The 18,318-nt window shown below is 56.4% G+C and overlaps 1 protein-coding gene across 1 annotated transcript; it reads left to right on the top strand.

The window, feature by feature from the left end:
- Nucleotides 1-460: 460 nt before the first annotated feature.
- On the top strand, nt 461-16,250 carry TADA3 (transcriptional adaptor 3). Its single transcript, XM_038408720.2, has 8 exons — nt 461-797; nt 1,740-1,990; nt 2,300-2,405; nt 4,725-4,866; nt 5,210-5,313; nt 5,409-5,518; nt 14,007-14,192; nt 14,261-16,250. Exons 1-8 carry the CDS (start codon nt 591-593, stop codon nt 14,451-14,453), a joined length of 1,299 nt encoding a protein of 432 aa, XP_038264648.1. The 5' UTR covers nt 461-590; the 3' UTR covers nt 14,454-16,250.
- Nucleotides 16,251-18,318: the final 2,068 nt, after the last annotated feature.

The raw sequence follows: 18,318 nt of genomic DNA, 5'->3' as shown, positions 1-18,318 counted from the left end.
CCGTATCCCATAGCCCCCCCAGCCTGTCCCCATATCCTGGTGCCTCTGCCTCCCGGCCCCCCATATCCCAGGGCCCCCCCATAGCCTGGCGCCCCCTGGCCCCCGTATCCCATAGCCCCCCCAGCCTGCCCCCATATCCTGGTGCCTCTGCCTCCCGGCCCCCCATATCCCAGGGCCCCCCATAGCCTGGCGCCCCCTGGCCCCCGTATCCCATAGCCCCCCAGCCTGCCCCCATATCCTGGTGCCTCTGCCTCCCGGCCCCCCATATCCCAGGGCCCCCCATAGCCTGGCGCCCCCTGGCCCCCGTATCCCATAGCCCCCCCAGCCTGCCCCCATATCCTGGTGCCTCTGCCTCCTGGCCCCCCATATCCCAGGGCCCCCCATAGCCTGGCGCCCCCTGGCCCCCATATCCCATAGCCCCCCCAGCCTGCCCCCATATCCTGGTGCCTCTGCCTCCCGGCCCCCCATATCCCAGGGCCCCCCATAGCCTGGCGCCCCCTGGTGCCTCCACTTCCAGGCACCCCCCTAGCCCGGCGCCCCCGCAGCCCGGCGCCCCCAATCCCAGCGCCTGGCGCGCTCGCGGCTGGGCGATGAGCGAGCTCAAGGACTGCCCACTGCAGTTCCACGACTTCAAGTCGGTGGATCACCTGAAGGTTTGCCCGCGCTACACGGCCGTGCTGGCCCGCTCCGAGGACGATGGCATCGGCATCGAGGAGCTCGACACGCTGCAGCTGGAGCTGGAGACGCTGCTGTCCTCGGCCAGCCGCAGGCTGCGGGTGCTGGAGGCAGAGACGCAGGTCAGGCTCCCTAGTTCCTCGGGGCGGCCTGGGGTACCAGGGTGATGGGCATGGGGAGGCCAGGGCACCTAGGGTCACAGCACAGCTGCAGCTGGAGTCCAGTGGTCTTGGCTTCGCGGCCCTTTGCCAGGGACCATTTGGGCTCAGGAGGGAAGTCCCTTGTCAGATGGAAGAGGTACCCCATATCTGCAAAGCTCCCCCCACTTCATGCACAGCGCATTTGGGGTCTGCCAGTCCATGGTGCCCATGGCAAGAGCCGCTTGGTGGCAGTGCTGACCCAACAGCAGGGGGTAGACCCTGTGGGCTTCAAACAAGCCAGCTGTGGAATGGTTAACATGTTGGGGTTTGATGCATTGTTATCGTGTTCACTCTGAAGACTAATGACAGAGTACCAAGTAATGTCACAAGTTATTGGGGTGGCTGTAGGAAGTCAGACTGCATGATCTCATGGCCCCATCTGGCCTAAAAGGCCAAGAACCTTTGCCTTGTGGTAACGTTTGCAGCTGGGTCACTGCTTGTTGCTCTGTGGGTTGGCTCTGACCGGGAGGCCTGTTGGCTTGTTTTCTCTGTGCCTGGAATTGCTCCATACAGTGGCTAGCCCCTGTTTTGTCCAATGTGCCATCTCCCCAGTACTGGTTCCTCCCTCCCATGGCAGACAATGCCGCAACAGAGCCCTGTTTGCTGCCAATCTTGCAAGTCTGTCCAGCCTTTTTTCCCTTCTTTTTCTCTTTGCAGGTTGTGCTCCCTGCGAGCTGCAGTGGGGTGACAGCTGCCAGGGAGAACAGGGCCTGAGGGGAAAGGGGATGGGGGGGACCTTTAAAGGGCAGACACGGCTCATTGAGGGCAAGAGTCCTGGATGGAACTAGACCCTTCCCTTTCCGCTCCTGGTTCTGGGCGCAGCCAGCTGCCTGTCTGGTGTGACACAGTGCCGTTCTCTTTCAGATTTTGACAGACTGGCAGGACAAGAAGGGGGACAGGCGGTTCCTGAAGCTGGGCAAAGAGCATGAACTGGGCACTCCAGTTAAACACGGAAAGCCCAAGAAGCAGAAACTAGAGGGGAAGGGTGGCCATGGCACAGGGCCCGGCCCTGGGCGGCCCAAATCCAAGAACCTCCAGCCCAAGATCCAAGAATATGAGTTTCCAGATGACCCAGTTGACATGCCTCGGATCCCCAAAAACGATGCCCCAAACAGGTATGGGGTATGTGTGTGAAACGACACTGGGAGAGTGGGGATGGAGACAGCTGGGGCATTGAGCAAAGGGACACTGGGGGGTTCCCAAGGAAAACAAACTCATTTCCCTGATGCTCCTGGTCAAAGCCACCAGCTGCAAAGCTGAATTGGAGCTTGGATGGTGTGAGAGTGAAGTCTGGTCTGGCACTGAGCCGTCCTAGGGCACAGAATCCATCTCCTGGGTAGAGGAGCAGCCATAGCTCAAGTCAGCGGCTCTGTGCCCGGCTTGGGGCACTTCCCTCTGAGTGCCTGCTTTGCTCTGCCCTGCAGGTTCTGGGCTTCAGTGGAGCCCTACTGTGCTGACCTCACCAGTGAGGAGGTGCGAACCCTGGAGGAGCTGCTCAAACCCCCGGAGGATGAGGCTGAGCACTACAAGGTAAAGACCTCGCTGCAGCCACCCTCCCAGACCCATGCTATCCTCCTGCTGTCTGGACTCTTCAGTCCTGTGCCTCGTGGTGGGTGCCGACTCCGCTGGGGCGAGTCATGCAGCAAAGGCCTGTGTTTGTGGGCTGTTCCCTCCCCTCTGGATCTGGGCAGGACCACGGGGCCTCTTGTCTGTGCTCGGGCAATGCAGGCTGGGTGGGATCAAGCTGAGCTGGAGGCTGTACTCTCCGAAAGACCCGTGCTACTTTGTCCCCATTCTAGGGCAGCAGAGTGGCGCAGGGCTCCATGGAATACAGCAACCATTTCGGTTCCATTTCCAAGGCACTAAGTTCCCCAGGCCTTGGGTATCTGAAAGCTCGTCCCCTGCTCCAGCACTTGGGCCTCCGTCTGCTTTTCAGACACAATCAAACTGCCTGCTGTAAGGGGCAGGAGACAGCAGCCTCCTCGCAGTCTGGCCCCGCACTGTGGCACTTGCAGTTGCAGGATCTGAACGAGCCCAAATCTCTGCATGCTGCAGGCCAGGCCCAAATGTCCTTCCTGTGCTGTGCCAAGCCCTGGCCCAGCAGGTCATTTTCAGTGAGAAACCCCAGCGGAGGGGGGGGGCAGGGACAGTTAGTCTGTGAGTGCTCAGATCCCCCACTGGGCAGCGCAGAAGGAGACCTGGCTAGAGCAGTGGGCATTGTGGAAGGGAGAGGAGAGCAGTACCCGGTGGGGGGGAGGGTATTGTCACTGCGGCTCAGCCAACGTGGGGCCAGAAGGCAGAAAGTCGCCTCAAAATGGCACGGCCAAGCCCCACATCAGGGGAGCCTAGGGGAAAGCTGCATGCGCAGCCTTACCCCTGCCGTGCGCGCGCTCAGATGCCACCACCAGCAAGAAGGTCCCAGACGAGGGGTTTCTCTCTAAGCAGCGACAGAAACGTGCAACATCTCTGAGTGCTCAGCACAGCTCTGGGTAGGCCTGAGGTCACTCGGGACTCATGTGCAGCACCATGGCGGACAACTGAATCAGGAAGATGGAAATGCGCTGGCCTCTGGAGGGGTTTAGTGTTAAACTGCAGCATTACAGCAATCAGTGCAAATGCATCTTAATCTGCTGCTGCTTAATGCAGCAAAAGATGTGGCACCTAGAGACACAGTCTGTGTCCACTCCAGGGAAAATGGAGCCTGAAATATACTGACCACTTCCAAAGCGGTGGCAAAGCAGAATTTCTGGGCTGAAATACCTGCTTTAACAGTGTTCCAAAGAGTGCCTGTCCCAAACGCCGAACAATTCCCGCCCTCTTTCATGCAAACAGACACACTCACTGGTCCCACTGCTTCAGGCAGGAGATGGGTGGGACACTACCCAATTGCTGTTCAGAGCCAGGGGTGGTACAGGGCTGCAGAGAGGAGTATGAAAATCCAGACCTTAGCAAGAAGCAGAAGGCCGGGGGGGCCAGGACCCTGGCCGGCACTCACCTGCTATCCTCCCAGCACACTCAGTGAGAGCACCTGGGCACCAGCCTAGCTGCCCCACGTGACCCTGGCCAGTACTCGCCCGCTGCCCTCCCAGCTCACATGGCGAGAGCGCCCGAGCACCGGTCCAGCTTCCCCTCTGCTCCACGTGACCCTGGCCGGTACTCAACCGCTGCCCTCCCAGCTCACACAGCGAGAGCGCCCTGGCAGCTGCCCCTCTACCCCATGTATGCGTGCAGGAGCGACAAATGGAGTCCGCGATGCTTATTGTGTAGCATAGGCTGCAGCTGGCACCTGGGTTTGCTTATGCTGGTCAAGCTGGTAACCTCAGTGTGTGCTGTGCTGGGGTGAGACCCAAGCTGCGAGGGACACTGCCCATGCGTGCTTTGCATTTGATCGGGTCCATCATACCTGAGCTTCCCAGAGCTGAGATCAAGGGGAAGCTCTTCTTTCTTGTGTACAAGTGCTCTGGCAGAATCCCTTGCAGCTGTCTGTCAGTGCAGGTGTGTCGCACGGTAAAGGGGGAGGAGAGCCCCTAACCCAGCCCGCTCCCACCAGCCTTGGGAGAGCAGGAGCTGGGACTGCCATGCTGTCCCTTCCTCAGGCAAGAATTCTGAAGCTCTTGGCATGTGCCCAAGGAGTGGCCCTTACAGGACATGCATCTGCTCTCTGCAGAGACTCCCAGCAGGGCTGGACCACAGCCAGCCGGCACTGTGAGATGCCCGGCACTGCTCCTCAGTGTGGGGTGCAGAGGGGGGCATGAGGCTGTGCTCTGCCACGTCTCTGCTGGGAGAGGGGCTGCAGAGGCTCCGAGCCCAGCTCCCTGAGCTCCTGCTCTTGCTCTCCTGTTCTCGTAGATCCCAGCGCTGGGGAAGCATTACTCCCTGCGCTGGGCCCAGGAAGACCTGCTGGAGGAGCAGAAGGACGGCTCCCGGGCCGCGGCGGCGGCTGAGAAGAAGAAAGGCACCCTGGGGCCGTTAACCGAGCTGGACACAAAAGGTGCCTCTGCTCCCCTTCCCCAGGCAGCGCCTCCGTGGAGGGATTGGGGGAGGAGGGGCGATTCGCCCACGCCCAGCACTGGTGGGGGGCAGTGCTTCGTCCAGTGCGAGGGGTGGGGGTGGGGGCTGTGGTTCAGGCATGCCTAGCACTGAGGGACTGGTATGGGGGTAGGGGTGTGTGCCAGCCTCACCCATGTGGCTGGAGAGTCCCCGGCCCTGGTGCAGGGCGGTGGGGGACATGCCAGCCTCACCCTGGGCAGCTGGAGAGTCCCAGAGCGGAGGCTGTTAGGCCCTGTTCGGCTCACCGCCCCACCACCACTCTGCTCACCACTTCCTTCTTGCAGACGTGGATGCGCTGCTGAAGAAGTCTGAGTCCCAGCAGGAGCAGCCCGAGGACGGCTGCCCGTTTGGGCCCTTGACGCAGCGCCTCCTGCAGGCACTTGTTGAGGTGAGTGAGGCTCCGGGGCGAGCCTGGCTGCCATACCCCATGGGGCGTGGGTCCCAGCAGCTCGAAACTCACCTTCTTTCCTTCTCTGTTGCTAGGAGAACATCATCTCGCCCATTGAGGACTCCCCGATCCCAGAGCTGGCGGGCAAAGACTCGGGAGCTGATGGTGCCGGTACTTCACCCCGCAGCCAGAACAAACCCTTCAGGTGAGCAGCCCTATGCAGCCAGCCTGGTGGGCTGGCAGCCTGGCCAAGAGGCTCTTGTCTGCCTGAAAACTGCTCCTGAGCTTCTGGAAGAGCCTGGGTCTGAATGTGCTGAGGTGTCCCTCAGGCCTGGGGTGAGTGCACCGGGGCTGTAAGGGAAGAACATAAGAGTGGCCAGATTGAGTCAGACCAAAGGTCCATCTAGCCCCATATCCTGTCTGCTGACTGTGGCCACTGCCAGGTGCCCCAGAGGGAATGAACAGAACAGGTAACCATCAAGTGATCCATCCCCTCGCCCATTCCCAGCTTCTAGCAAACAGAGCCTGCCAATAGCCACTGATGGACCCATTCTCCATTAACTTATCTAGTTCTTTTTTGAACCCTGTTGTAGTTTTGGCCTTCACAACATCCTCTGGCAAAGGGTTCCAAAGGTTGACTGTGCGTTGTGTGAAGAAATACTTCCTTTGGTGTGTCTTAAACCTGCTGCCTATTAATTTCATTTGGTGACCCCTAGTTCTTGTGTTAGGAGGAGGAGTAAATAACACTTCCTTATCTACTTTCTCCACACCAGTCATGATTTTATAGACCTCAATCGTATCCCCCCTTAGTCATCTCTTTTCCAAGCTGAAAAGTCCCTGTTTTATTAATCTCTCGTTGTATGGTAGCTGTTTCATACCCCTAATAATTTGTTACCCTTTTCTGAACTTTTTCCAATTCCAATATAGCTTTTTTGAGATGGGGTGACCACATCTGCAGGCAGTATTCAAGATATGGGCGTACCATGGATTTATATAGCATGTGACAAAGTTCCTGCTCTACCTTGGTGCATCTTGCGCTTATTGGCGGATTTGCTCGCCTGAAGCTTCATGGCAGCCCTCAGCTTGGCTGTTTTTCTGAACCTGCAGTCCAGGTCAACTCCTCCTGTGTCTAACCAGGAGTTGGGAGGATTTGGGGGGGGAACCTGGGCCCGCCCTCTACTCCGGGTTCCAGCCCAGGGCCCTGTGGAATGCAGCTGTCTAGAGAGCCTCTTAGAACAGCTGTGCGACAGCTACAACTCCCTGGGCTACTTCCCCATGGCCTCCTCCCAACACCATCTTTATCCTCACCACAGGACCTTCCTCCTGGTGTCTGATAATGCTTGTACACCTCAATCCGCGTTCTCACTCTCAGCACCTCACACACGCACCACAAACAGAAGTGAGCTCCTTTTTAAAACCCAGGTGCCCTGATTAGCCTGCCTTAATTGATTCTAGCAGCTTCTTGATTGGCTGCAGGTGTTCTAATCAGCCTGTCTTAATTGTCTCCAGAAGGTTCCTGATTGTTCTGGAACCTTCCCTGTTACCTTACCCAGGGAAAAGGGACCTACTTAGCCTGGGGCTAATATATCTGCCTTCTATTACTCTCCTGTAGCCATCTGGCCCGACCCTGTCACATATCTCCTCCCCCCCCCCCGCTCAACACTACGGGGTTGGCAATTTGGGACGTCAGGCAGTGTACTCGTGACAAGCCATCTGCATTGCCATGGTAGCTTCCAGCCCGGTGTTGTATGGTGAATTGGAAAGGTTGTAGGGACAGGAACCATCTGGTCACCCTTGCGTTCTTCTCTTTATTTCACTGCATCCACTGGAGGGGTGCATGGTTGGTCACAAGGGTAAACCGTCGTCTCAGAAGGTAATAACGTAGTGTTTCCATGGCACATTTCACAGCTAGGCACTCTTTTAACCACGGCATACTTCTGCTCTAATCGGGAGGAGTTTCCTGCTGAGGTAGAGGATTGGGTGTTCTTCATCTCCGACCATCTGCGATAGGACAGCTCCCAATCCTACTTCAGATGCATTTGTTTGTAAAATGAATTCTTTGTTGAAGTCTGAGACTATAAGCACGGGGTTACTGCAGAGGGCTGTCTGTAGATCCATGAATGCTTTCTCTGCGGCATCTGTCCACCATGTCTGGACCCCGGACTTTTATCAGGTTTGTCAGGGGACTCGCTCTGGTAGCAAAATGGGGAATAAATCGTCGGTAGTACCCCCCACACCCAGGAATGCCCGGACTTGCTTTTTCCAATTCGTCCGCGGCCAATTTTGGATAGCCTCTAGTTTGTTTAGTTGGGGCTTGACCATGCCCCTTCTTACAATGTAGCCAAGGTATTTAGCTTCGGCTAGCCCTATAGTACACTTGGTAGGATTGGCTGTGAGGCCAGCCTGTCTTAGCATGTCCAGAACGCTTCCACCTTTCCTAAGTGGGTTTCCCAGTTGGGGGTGTGAATAATCACATCATCCAGGTATGCCACTGAATAACTGATATGGGGCCGTAGGAGCTTGTCCATAAGACGCTGGAAGGTGGCAGGTGCCCTGTGCAGTTGAAAAGGAAGAACAGTATATTGAAACAGACCCTCTGGTGTAGAGAATGCCGTCTTTTCTTTCGCATCTTTGGCAAAGGGAATCTGCCAGTATCCCTTTGTTAAGTCAAGGGTGGTCAAAAATCAGGCATTGCCCAGGCGGTCAACTAACTCATCGATATGGGGTATGCATCAAATTTGGATATCTCATTCAGCCGGTGAAAGTCATTTCAAAACCTAGTGGTGCCATTTGGGTTTGGGCACCAACACAATCAGGCTTGACCACTGACTGTGGGACTCTTCGATGACTCCCAGCTCCAACATCCTTTTTACCTCTGCCTTGATCTCCTCCCTTTTTGCTGCTGGGACCCGATAGGGCCCTTAAAGTTACCTTTGCCCGAGGGTCTGTGATAATGTGGTGATATGCTTCGGTGGTCCGGCCTGGTTTGGTTGAAAACACGTCCTGGTATCGGTTGATCATCTCAGTTACCTTCTTTTTCTGGTTTGGTGTCAAATCAGTGGATATCCTGATCTGCTCCTGCATGTTATTTCCCTGGACCGGGGTCTCTTGGGCCACTACACACGCCTCTCATCGGTGCCAAGGCTTTAAGAGGTTAATGTGATGAATTTGTTCTACAAGGTGCGGCAGCCAGGACACCGGAAACAAGGTTACTTCCCCTGGGTTCAGCCTCCTCATGGGGCCCCTGCCATTGGGCCACAAGCTTGCTTTCCGCCTTGGGTACCGTCACCCGATCCCCTGGTTGGAAATGTCGGACTTTTGCCTGGCGATTGTAATGGGTTCGCTGGGCCTCCTGCACCTTTTCCAAATGTTTCCGTACAATAGGGGTGACCCGGGCTCTCCGTTCTCGCATCTGCAACACATGGTCAGTCATATTTCTCCCCTTATTGGGTTCCTCTTCCCAGATTTCCTTTGCAATATCTAGTATGCCACGGGTGTGGTGTCCATACAGTAATTCAAAGGGGGAAACCCAGTTGAGGCCTGAGGTACCTCCCAGATTGCAAATATAAGGTACGGTAGTAGGGTGTCCCAATCCTTCCCGTCTCAACTTTCCTTATCATTACCTTGAGGGTTCGGTTAAATCTTTCTACCAGCCCATCAGTCTGCGGATGATAGACCGAAGTTCTCAGGGTATGTATATGCGGCAGCGTACAGAGATCCTTCATTAGGTTTGACATAAATGGGGTACCTTGGTCTGTTAATATCTCCTTTGGTAGCCCCACTCGGGCAAAGATCCCCACCAACTCTTTAGCTATCGTTTTAGAGGCCGTGTTCCGCAGAGGGGACGGCTTCTGGGTAGCGAGTAGCATAATCCACAACGACAAGTATATATTGGTGGCCTCGGGCTGTCTTCTCCATGGGTCCCACTAGGTCCATGGCTATTCGCTCGAAGGGGACCTCTATGATGGGAAGGGGTACTAACAGTGCCCTCAAGTGGGGATGGGGACTGTGCAGATGACACTCCGGGCAGGACACACAGTACCTCCGCACTGCTCCACGTACTCCGGGCCAGAAGAATCATCGCAGGACCCGTGCCAGGGTCTTCTCTACCCCCAAATGCCCCCCAAAAAGATGACTATGGGCCAGACTTAATACAGCATTCTGGTGTTTTTGAGGTACTAGGATCTGCTGTACCTTCTGCCCCTGTACTGGTGCAACTCGGTATAAGAGGTTCATTATGAAGTAGGGTCTTGGTCCTTGGGTTTTCCCTTCCACGGGGACCCCATCAGTTTCGGTCACCTCCTTCCTAATGTTGTCGTACCTTGGGTCTTCAGCCTGGTTCTGTCCAAAATTTCCTCTCCCGGGGCTAATCTGCTCGAGATCCAGGGGGCCAGTCTCTGTTGCCTCTGCTGGTTCAGAGGCATTAGGGTGGGGGTCAGACTCGGCTGCTTCTCGCTCCTGGGTGGCCTCCTTTTCAGCTGCTCGGGTCTGCCTACCTACAAGAGCGACCCTCTGGCTTTGGGCCAGCATTCGGGTTCCCAAGGCCTTAGCTGCCCTTCTTTCCCTTTTCATCTTTCTACCCTTTCTGGGATTGGAGAACAAATCTGGGGATATTTCAGAGAAGGTTGGGGGTTGACAGTCTACTGTGGATGTCTCACTACTTTCAGGGCTTCCCCCTTTCTCCAATTCCCCTACCGGGAGTAAGTCTCCAAACCCTGGGAAGTCCCTTCCTGTGAGCACCGGGTATGGGAGTTTAGGGACTACACCTGCTGCTACCTCAGTAGCATTTCCCTGAATCTTGATTTTTACTGGGATGGTGGGGTGATAACCAACTGTCCCATGGACGCATGTTATCCCCGTACGCTTAGCCCACAGCAGCTGACTATGCTTCACGAGCTTCCCTGAGACAAGTGTGATAGCTCTCCCCGAATCTACCAGTGCTGTGGTCTCTACCCCATTTAGCTTCACTGGTCTAGTGTACATATGTGGGGTTAGTGAGACCCCCACAAGGTGGATTAGGGAGCATGGGTCTGCCCAGTTCCCCAGGTTACACTGCATAGGCTCCTCGGCATTGGGACACTGTGCAGCTGTCTCCCCACTCCTTGCAGGCGTAACATCTGTATGGAGCCCTAGGCATTCCCCGGTCTCTTGGTTTGGGTAGTCTAACATCACGATCCTCTTTCCCCTCAGTGCTCAGACTCTGTGGCTTCTGGTGGGCCTTCAGCCCCTCTCTTTTTCCACCTGGTGGCCCAGTCACCCAAGCTCTAGGGCTTGGTGCTGCTAGTTTAACCCTGAATGCTTCTTCCTTAACTGGTCGGGTCAGCTCCCTCGCCGTCCTTCACCTTTCTACCAGCACGACAACCTCGTCGTAGGTGGAGGGTTTGTTCTGGCTTACCCAGGCGCGAAGGTCTGGCGGTAGTCCTCTCATGTACCGGTCGATGACCCGAACCTCTAGTATCTCCTCCGGACTCCGGCACTCAGTTTGTAACCACTTTCGTGCGAGATGGATGAGGTCATATAATTGGGACTGCGAGGTTTTGTTTTCCTGGTACCTCCACTCATGATATCGCTGGGCCCACACTGCGGTCATTACCCCAGATCTGGCCAGGATCTCTGCTTTCAGCTGGGGATAGTCTGCCGCAGCCTCTTCAGGCAGATCATAGTAGGCCCACTGGGCCTCCCCACACAGGAATGGAGCGAGGATGCCAGACCACTGTTCTCGGGGCCAAGCCTCTCGCAGGGCTGTCCTCTCAAAGGCTAGGAGGTATGCCTCTACATCATCCTCCCGCATCATTTTCTGCAGCCAATTGCTGGCCCATGTGATCTGCATCCCATCATGGCTGCGGTTCAGCTGTTTAAGGGTCTTTACTTGGTTTACCAGTTCCCGCAACATAGCCTGGTCTTGAGCAGCCTGGTCCATCAGCAGATGATTAGTCTCTTGCTGCAGCCTCACGGCCTCCTGTTGGGCGGCTGCCTGGACCCGGGTAGCCTCCTGCTGGGCAGCCGTGGCTTGTTTCAAGGTCCGTACGACCTCCTCCATTGTGGTGGAAAAAAAACAAAACAAATCCTCTCCCTTTCCTTCCCCAACACCCTCCTCCTTCCGCCGCGCTGTGGACACCAGATCCCACTTCCGACACCAGTTGTGACAAAGTTCCTGCTCTAACTTGGTGAGTCTTGCGCTTATTGGCTGATTTGCTCACTTTGGAGCTTCTTGGCAGCCCTCAGCTTGGCCGTTTTTCTGAACCCCCAGTCCAGGTCGACGATTTCTGTGTCTGACCAGGAGTTGGGAGGATTTGTGGGTACCCAGGCCTGCCCTCTAGTCCAGGTTCCAGCCCAGGGCCCTGTGGAATGCAGCTGTCTAGAGTGCCTCCTGGAACAGCTGTGCGACAGCTACAACTCCCTGGGCTACTTCCCCATGGCCTCCTCCCAACACCATCTTTATCCTCACCATAGGACCTTCCTCCTGGTGTCTGGTAATGCTTGTACACCTCAGTCCTCCAACAGTCTGCGTTCTCACTCTCAGCTCCTAGTACCTCTTGCTCCCAGCTCCTCTCTCTCTCTCACACTCGCACACACCACAAACTGAAGTGAGCTCCTTTTTAAAACCCAGGTGCCCGGATTAGCTTGCCTTAATTGATTTTAGCAGCTTCTTGATTGGCTGCAGGTGTTCTAATCAGCCTGTCTTAATTGTCTCCAGAAGGTTCCTGATTGTTCTGGAACCTTTCCTGTTACCTTACCCAGGGAAAAGGGACCTACTTAGCCTGGGGTTAATATATCTGCCTTCTATTACTCTTCTATAGCCATCTGGCCTGACCCTGTAACAAAAGGAAGTACAATATTTTCTGTCTTATTATCTATTCCTTTCTTAATTTTATTTATTTAGTGTGTGCATAGTCGTCTAGCCATTCCCAACATTCTGTTCGTTTTTTTGACTGCCGCTGCACATCAAGTGGATGTTTTCTGAGAACTATCCACAATGATTCATAGATTCATAGGTATTAAGGTCAGAAGGGACCATTATGATCATCTAGTCTGACCTCCTGCACAATGCAGGCCACCGAAGCTCATTCACCCACTCTAGCAATAAACCTCTCACCTATGTCTGAGCTATTGAAGTCCTCAAATCATGGTTTAAAGACTTCAAGGCACAGAGAATCCTCCAGCAAGTGACCTGTGCCCCATGCTGTAGAGGAAGGTGAAAAAGCCCCAGGGCCTCTTCCAATCTGCCCTGGAGGAAAATTCCTTCCCGACTCCAAATATAGTGATCAGCTGAACCCTGAGCACATGGGCAAGATTCACCAGCCAGATACCCAGAAAAGAATTCTCAGTAGTAACTCAGATCCCACCCCATCTAGCATTCCATCACAGGCCATTGGGCCTATTTACCATGAATAGTTAAAGATCAATTAATTGCCAAAATCATGTTATCCCATCATACTATCTCCTCCATAAACTTATCGAGTTTAATCTTGAAGCCAGATACGTCTTTTGCCCCACTGCTTCCCTTGGAAAGCTGTTCCAGAACTTCACTCCTCTGATGGTTAGAAACCTTCGACTAATTTCAAGTCTAAACTTTCTGATGGCCAGTTTATATCCATTTGTTCTTGTGTCCACATGGTACTGAGCTTAAATAATTCCTCTCCCTCTCCGGTATTTATGCCTCTGATATATTTATAGAGAGCAATCATATCTCCCTTCAGCCTTCTTTTAGTTAGGCTAAACAAACCAAGCTCCTTGAGTCTCCTTTCATAAGACAGGTTTTCCATTGCTCGGATCATCCTAGTAGCCCTTCTCTGTACCTGTTCCAGTTTGAATTCATCCAAGATCTTTCTTGAGTTGTAACAGCTAATTGAGACCCCATTATTTTATCTGCATAGTTGTGATTGTTTTCCAGCATGCATTACTTTGCATTTATCCACATTGAATAATGTTTTGAGAGATCCTTTTGTAGCTCTTTGCAGTCAGCTTTGGATTTAACTATCTTGAATAGTTTTGTATCATCTGCAGATTTTGCCACCTCACTGTTTACCCCTTTTCCAGATCATTTGGATATGTTGGATATGAATATGTTGAACACCACTGGGCCCAGTACAGACCCCTGGGGGTCACCACTATCCATTCTGAAAACTGACCATTGATTCCTACCTTTTGTTTCCTGTCTTTTAGCCTGTTACCGATCCATGAGAGGACCTTCCCTCTTATCCCATGACAGCTGACTTTGCTTAAGAGCCTTTGGTGAGGGACCTTGTCAAAGGCTTTCTGACGATCCAAGTACACCATATCCACTGGATCCCCCTTGAGGAATTGCCCAGGGAGAAGTTCAAGGGTTAGAGAGCCTGGTGTGTTCAGCCCCTGAGCAGAACTCTCCTGTCCCCTCTGAGATCCTGCGCACTGGAGCCCGGGCTCTCCTGTGCCTAGCAGGCTGCACCAGAGCCAAGGGAGAGAAATGGGCTCATACTCTTGCTGAGTTGAACTCGGAAGCAGCCAGCCTTGGGTGAGATCCGGGCAGGGAGCCCGGTTCGTTCTCACTACTTCCTTTCTGGAGCGAGGGCCAGCCCGGCCTGCCCCTCGGCGGAAGGGAGGACAAAGGCAGGCCGGACAGCTCTTTGCTGATCTAGCAGGCTGTGCTCTGCAGTAGCCGGGGTGGTGGGCTGCCAGGGCCTCACCGAAGCTCCCCTCTCTGCCCCTTGCAGCGTCCCCCACACCAAGTCCCTGGAGGGGCGGCTCAAGGAGGAGCTGATTGCCCAAGGCCTGCTGGAGTCCGAGGACCGCCCCCCTGAGGACTCAGAGGACGAGGTCCTGGCAGAGCTGCGCAAGAGGCAGGCTGAGCTCAAGGCGCTCAGCGCTCACAACCGGGCCAAGAAGCAGGAGCTGCTCAGGTGGGTGTGGGGCCGGAGGTGTGGGCGGGGGGCTAGGCCCCAGCTGACGGCTCTGCCTCTCTCCCCAGGCTGGCCAAGGATGAGCTACACCGGCAGGTCCTGCGGCAACGTGTGCGCATGGCTGACAACGAGGTCATGGACGCCTTCCGCAAGATCATGGCGGCTCGCCAGAAGAAGCGCACGCCCACCAAGAAGGAGAAGGACCAGGCCTGGAAGACCCTGAAGGAGCGCGAAAGCATCCTCAAGCTCCTGGATGGCTAATGGGGAAGTGCCACACCCTGCCCTGTCTCTCCAGACTGGCTGCCCAGCTGGGCTCCCTCTGCCTGCACAGACTGCTCCACGCTGGGGACAGGGAGGCTCCAACCCGGGGCCTTAGCAGTGACTTCCCTGGCCCTGTCTCAGTGGGGCTGGGTACAGGCTCAGCTCTCTCTGCCTGGGGCCAAGCTGGAGGGGTTTGCCAGGCCCTAGGGCAGAGCCCCCATGCGTGTCTCCACCTGTGGCTCTGCACCTGGTAGCACCTCCCTGAGCAGCTCTCTGTACTCCCCCTTCTCCCTGGGGTGCTCAGCTTCTCTGTATCTCCCTTCCCTTCCATGCTGTGCAAGGGGCGCTCTCCCTTCCCAGCCACCGGTGAGCCTGCTCCCTGGAGCAGGTGATCTGCAGGGACGGGTGCTGTGCAGGGCTGGGACAGGGCCCAGGGCCCTTCTCCTAGGCCTGTTCTTTGGATCCCCGCTGCAGCCAAGGGCATCAGAGGGCTCCCTCATCCGTCTGCCTGTAGGCAGCACCCTTTCCTTTCTGGCCATTGATCCAGAGCACTTGTCTGGCTGCCCGAGAGAGCCACCCATCCGCCCCAGGACCGCACAAGCACAGCTGCCTATCTGGAAGGATCACTGGTCCCTCGGGGGCAGTTCCTGCTGCCTCCCTCCTGGTCACATGGGCAAGGGCAGGGGCTGACCAGCCCTGCTAGCATAGCCCCAGCCTCCAAAGGGCCTGAAGCCAAGCAGGGAGCTGCTGCCTGGAGAAGGGGCTGGCTTAACCTGTGGCTGGGTGCCCCCCACGTGCCCAGTTGTGAGCAGCAGAGGGTGCTGTGACCCTGGGAACAGCCCAGTTTCCCTTGTGCCGGCTGGGCCCTGCCATCCATGACAGCCATGACATCAGCTGTGCTGCAGCCTCCAGTCTCACTGCCTGGAGTGCCTCCGTGGGGCGGGTGTGTAGCCCTGGGGGTGGGGAGGACACAGACCTGCTTGGACAGTGCATCTCTGTTCCACTTCCAACTCAGTCCCCAGGTGTGGCGAGAGTTGCCAAAGCAGGGGGCTCTAGCTGTGTCCCTGTCCCCTTCCCTGGGTGGGGGGCTGGCCTCTGGGGGAGGGGGGCTAGAAGGCTCCATGGCCGGAGGCTGTCCAGCCACAGGAGGGAGCTGCCGAAGTGTAATGGGAAGCTGAGGCCCGAAGGGCAGCCCCTCGCTTTGCCTCAAGCCAGCGCAGCAGTGGGGGTGGGCATGCAGCAGAGCAGAGGGAGCCTGGGGCAAAGGGGGAAGTAGCGCACCCCTGCTGTACAGGTCGCACCAGGGCAGATCTGGCGGTGCTGGCTGGGCAGGAAGATGGTAGCAAATGGAGGGGCAGGGGGTGGCTGAAGTGCAGGACCTGGATCTGTCTCTGCACACAGAGGCCCCCGCTCCACCTGGGCCCCCCGCCGTCCTGCACTCAGCTGCAGAGGTGCCCCGTATGAGGCTCGCCCTTGAGGGGAGGCACAGGCTGTGCCTGGCTGGGAGAGCACCTTAGTCCTAGCTTGTGGAGCTCCTTCTGCTGTAGTAGCCGTCCCCTGGGAGGGCAGGGACACTATGGCTGGGGCTGTGCCACTGGGCAGAACCCAGAGGGCTGGAGCTGGGGCTAGGCAGGGTCCTAGGCTCCCCTCTTCTTAGGGGGAGCAGCCCAGTTGCTGCTGAGATTTGAGGCTCTGGGGGTGGCCGCTGGGCTCTGCATGACAGCTTTTAGCTGATGGGGCAGGGGAGGGATGAGGTGCCCATGCACTCGTCTCATGTCAGTGCCCAGCACCACTGCCCATGGGAGGGAGGGAGGGAGGGAGGGAGAAAGGGTGGGTGGGTGGGTGGGTGCTCTCTGCACGGGCTCTGCCAGGGAGTGGGGGGCTGGAGAGCAGAGACCCTCCAAACCTAGCTGCAGCCCACGGGGTGGGTGGGGAAGCTGCTACTTGCCTTAGTGGGGTGGGTTGGAGTCCTGCGAGCCCTGCTGGTGCTATCCCCAGCCCAGCACTGGGCACCTTCTGGGCTTCCCAAATACCAGCTGTCTGCTCCCTGGCCTCCCCCAACCGAAGGTGCACAAGGATGGATTCCAGCCAGAGAAACTTTTGTTTTCTCTCCAGCGGTTTCTTCACTCACCTCCTGTTCGCTGAGAGGCTTTGGGGCTGGCTCTTGGGCCCACTGGTCAGAGGGTCCTTGCACCACTTTCTCTGAAAGCTTGAATGGTCGTATCAGGGCATGGGAGTAGGTGAGGCCTGCTCTAGCCCCCGGCCATGATGCCAGCAGCTCTGGGAGGTCCCTGTTGTTAGTGGGCTAAAACCAGAGCAAACCCATCGGCTGACACACGCACAGGAAGGTTTTCATGTCATTCTGGCTAGGGCGGGAAGTGTGCCAGCTGAAGTGCTGGGACCATACTGACTAGTTGAAGGGGAACCCCCAGGTTCTCCCTGGCCTCTGCAAAGCACTCTTGGGGGCGCTAGGCTGCTGGAATTCTGTGAGCAGCTCAGTCGTGGAGTGGGACTTCCAAAGGGCCTCAGACAGGGCTGGAGCCAGAAACCCCTGCCTAGGTTATCCAGCCTCCCAAAAGGTGGGGAAGGCCTGAGGCCATGAGCACGGTCCAGCTGTGGCTATGTGGAGCTGCCTCGGTGGCTCACGGACTTTTCTACGCCTGCCTCGCTCCCCACACCCTCTTCCCGAGAGAACAATTGTAGAGTTGGAAAGTTCTTAGCCCATGGTTGGGTCCGAGGCTGGGTGTTTAGTGTATTTATTAGGGAGCGAGAAATTTAGCCACTGTTGCAGATGACACCGAATTATTTAAATAAAGATGGTGAAGACTGAGAGGAGCCTGCGGGGGTCTGACCCAGCGAGGAGACCAGGCGACCCACTGGCAGATGACAGTGCTGACAGACAAATGAACATTGGAAGGAATAAGTCAAGCTGCTTGCTCGCTGTACAGGGCTCTCGAGGAACTGTAATGACCCAGGGAAAAGGCCTGGCTGTTCTTGTGCCGGGTCAATGGAAGCTCTGCTCCATGTGCAGCAGCAGTGAACAAGCAAATAAACAGTTGGGATGCGCAAGGATGAAAAAGCCTCCTCTGGGATGCTGTGATCAGTGCTAGTCCCCACATCTCAGCCAGAACGTAGCAGGAATCAAGGGGCTCGGGCAGAGGCAATGAGAATGATCTGGGGCTGGAAAGCCCCCAGGCAGAGAGACTGAAACATTTGGGCCTGTCTCCATTAGAGAAGAGAAGGGAGCTGACTAAGGCAGCCTGGACAGTGAATGGGCTAGTGGGGCGCTGCTGTTTCCCCTCTGTCCTGACAGGAGAACCGGGGGCATTTCAGGACATTGGCAGGGAGGAAAGACCTTTTAGTCAACGCTCTGCCGTCCAGTGGTGGTGAGTCCGTAGGCTGTAACTGAGGCCAGGAGGGGAGCATCTGGGAGCATGAGAGAGAAGAGCCAGGGCAGCCTGAGGAGCTAAGGGGAACCCCCCAGGGCAAGTTACTCCAGTCCTATGCTCCCTTTGGAGATGGTGCTAAGTGCGCCAGGGAGGGAGCTGAGGGCTGTGAAGTGCAAGGGGGTGAGTGGAGGGCCCCTGGGGCAGGCCTGGAGAGCGCTGGAGAAATGGGGTGGGGGGGTGGGGGGACTCCATGGGGTAGCCTGGGGCTGGGGTGTGTTGGGATTCTGGGGGGGTTCCATGGGGTGGCCTAGGGTGGGAGGGACCCATGTGGCAGCTCTGGAGAAGGGGGAGGGCTCTCATGGGGCAGGGGTGTGGGGGGGGTCGCATAGGGTGGCTCTGGAGATGGGGGGTCCTGCATGGGGGGGTCTGGAGAAAGGGGTGTCCCACGGGCTGGCTCTGGAGAAGGGGGGGTTCTG

The sequence above is a fragment of the Dermochelys coriacea genome, chromosome 7 (assembly GCF_009764565.3).
Source record: "Dermochelys coriacea isolate rDerCor1 chromosome 7, rDerCor1.pri.v4, whole genome shotgun sequence".
Lineage (NCBI taxonomy): Eukaryota > Metazoa > Chordata > Testudines > Dermochelyidae > Dermochelys > Dermochelys coriacea.
Note: the sequence above shows the minus strand (reverse complement) of the source record. Positions and strands in the feature narration are given on the sequence as shown.

Coding starts and splice junctions, on each gene's coding strand:
- TADA3 (XM_038408720.2), top strand. CDS start 591: ATGAGCGAGCTCAAGGACTGCCCACTGCAGTTCCACGACTTCAAGTCG. Junction 798..1,739: donor TGCTGGAGGCAGAGACGCAG/GTCAGGCTCCCT, acceptor GTTCTCTTTCAG/ATTTTGACAGACTGGCAGGA. Junction 4,867..5,209: donor AACCGAGCTGGACACAAAAG/GTGCCTCTGCTC, acceptor TCCTTCTTGCAG/ACGTGGATGCGCTGCTGAAG.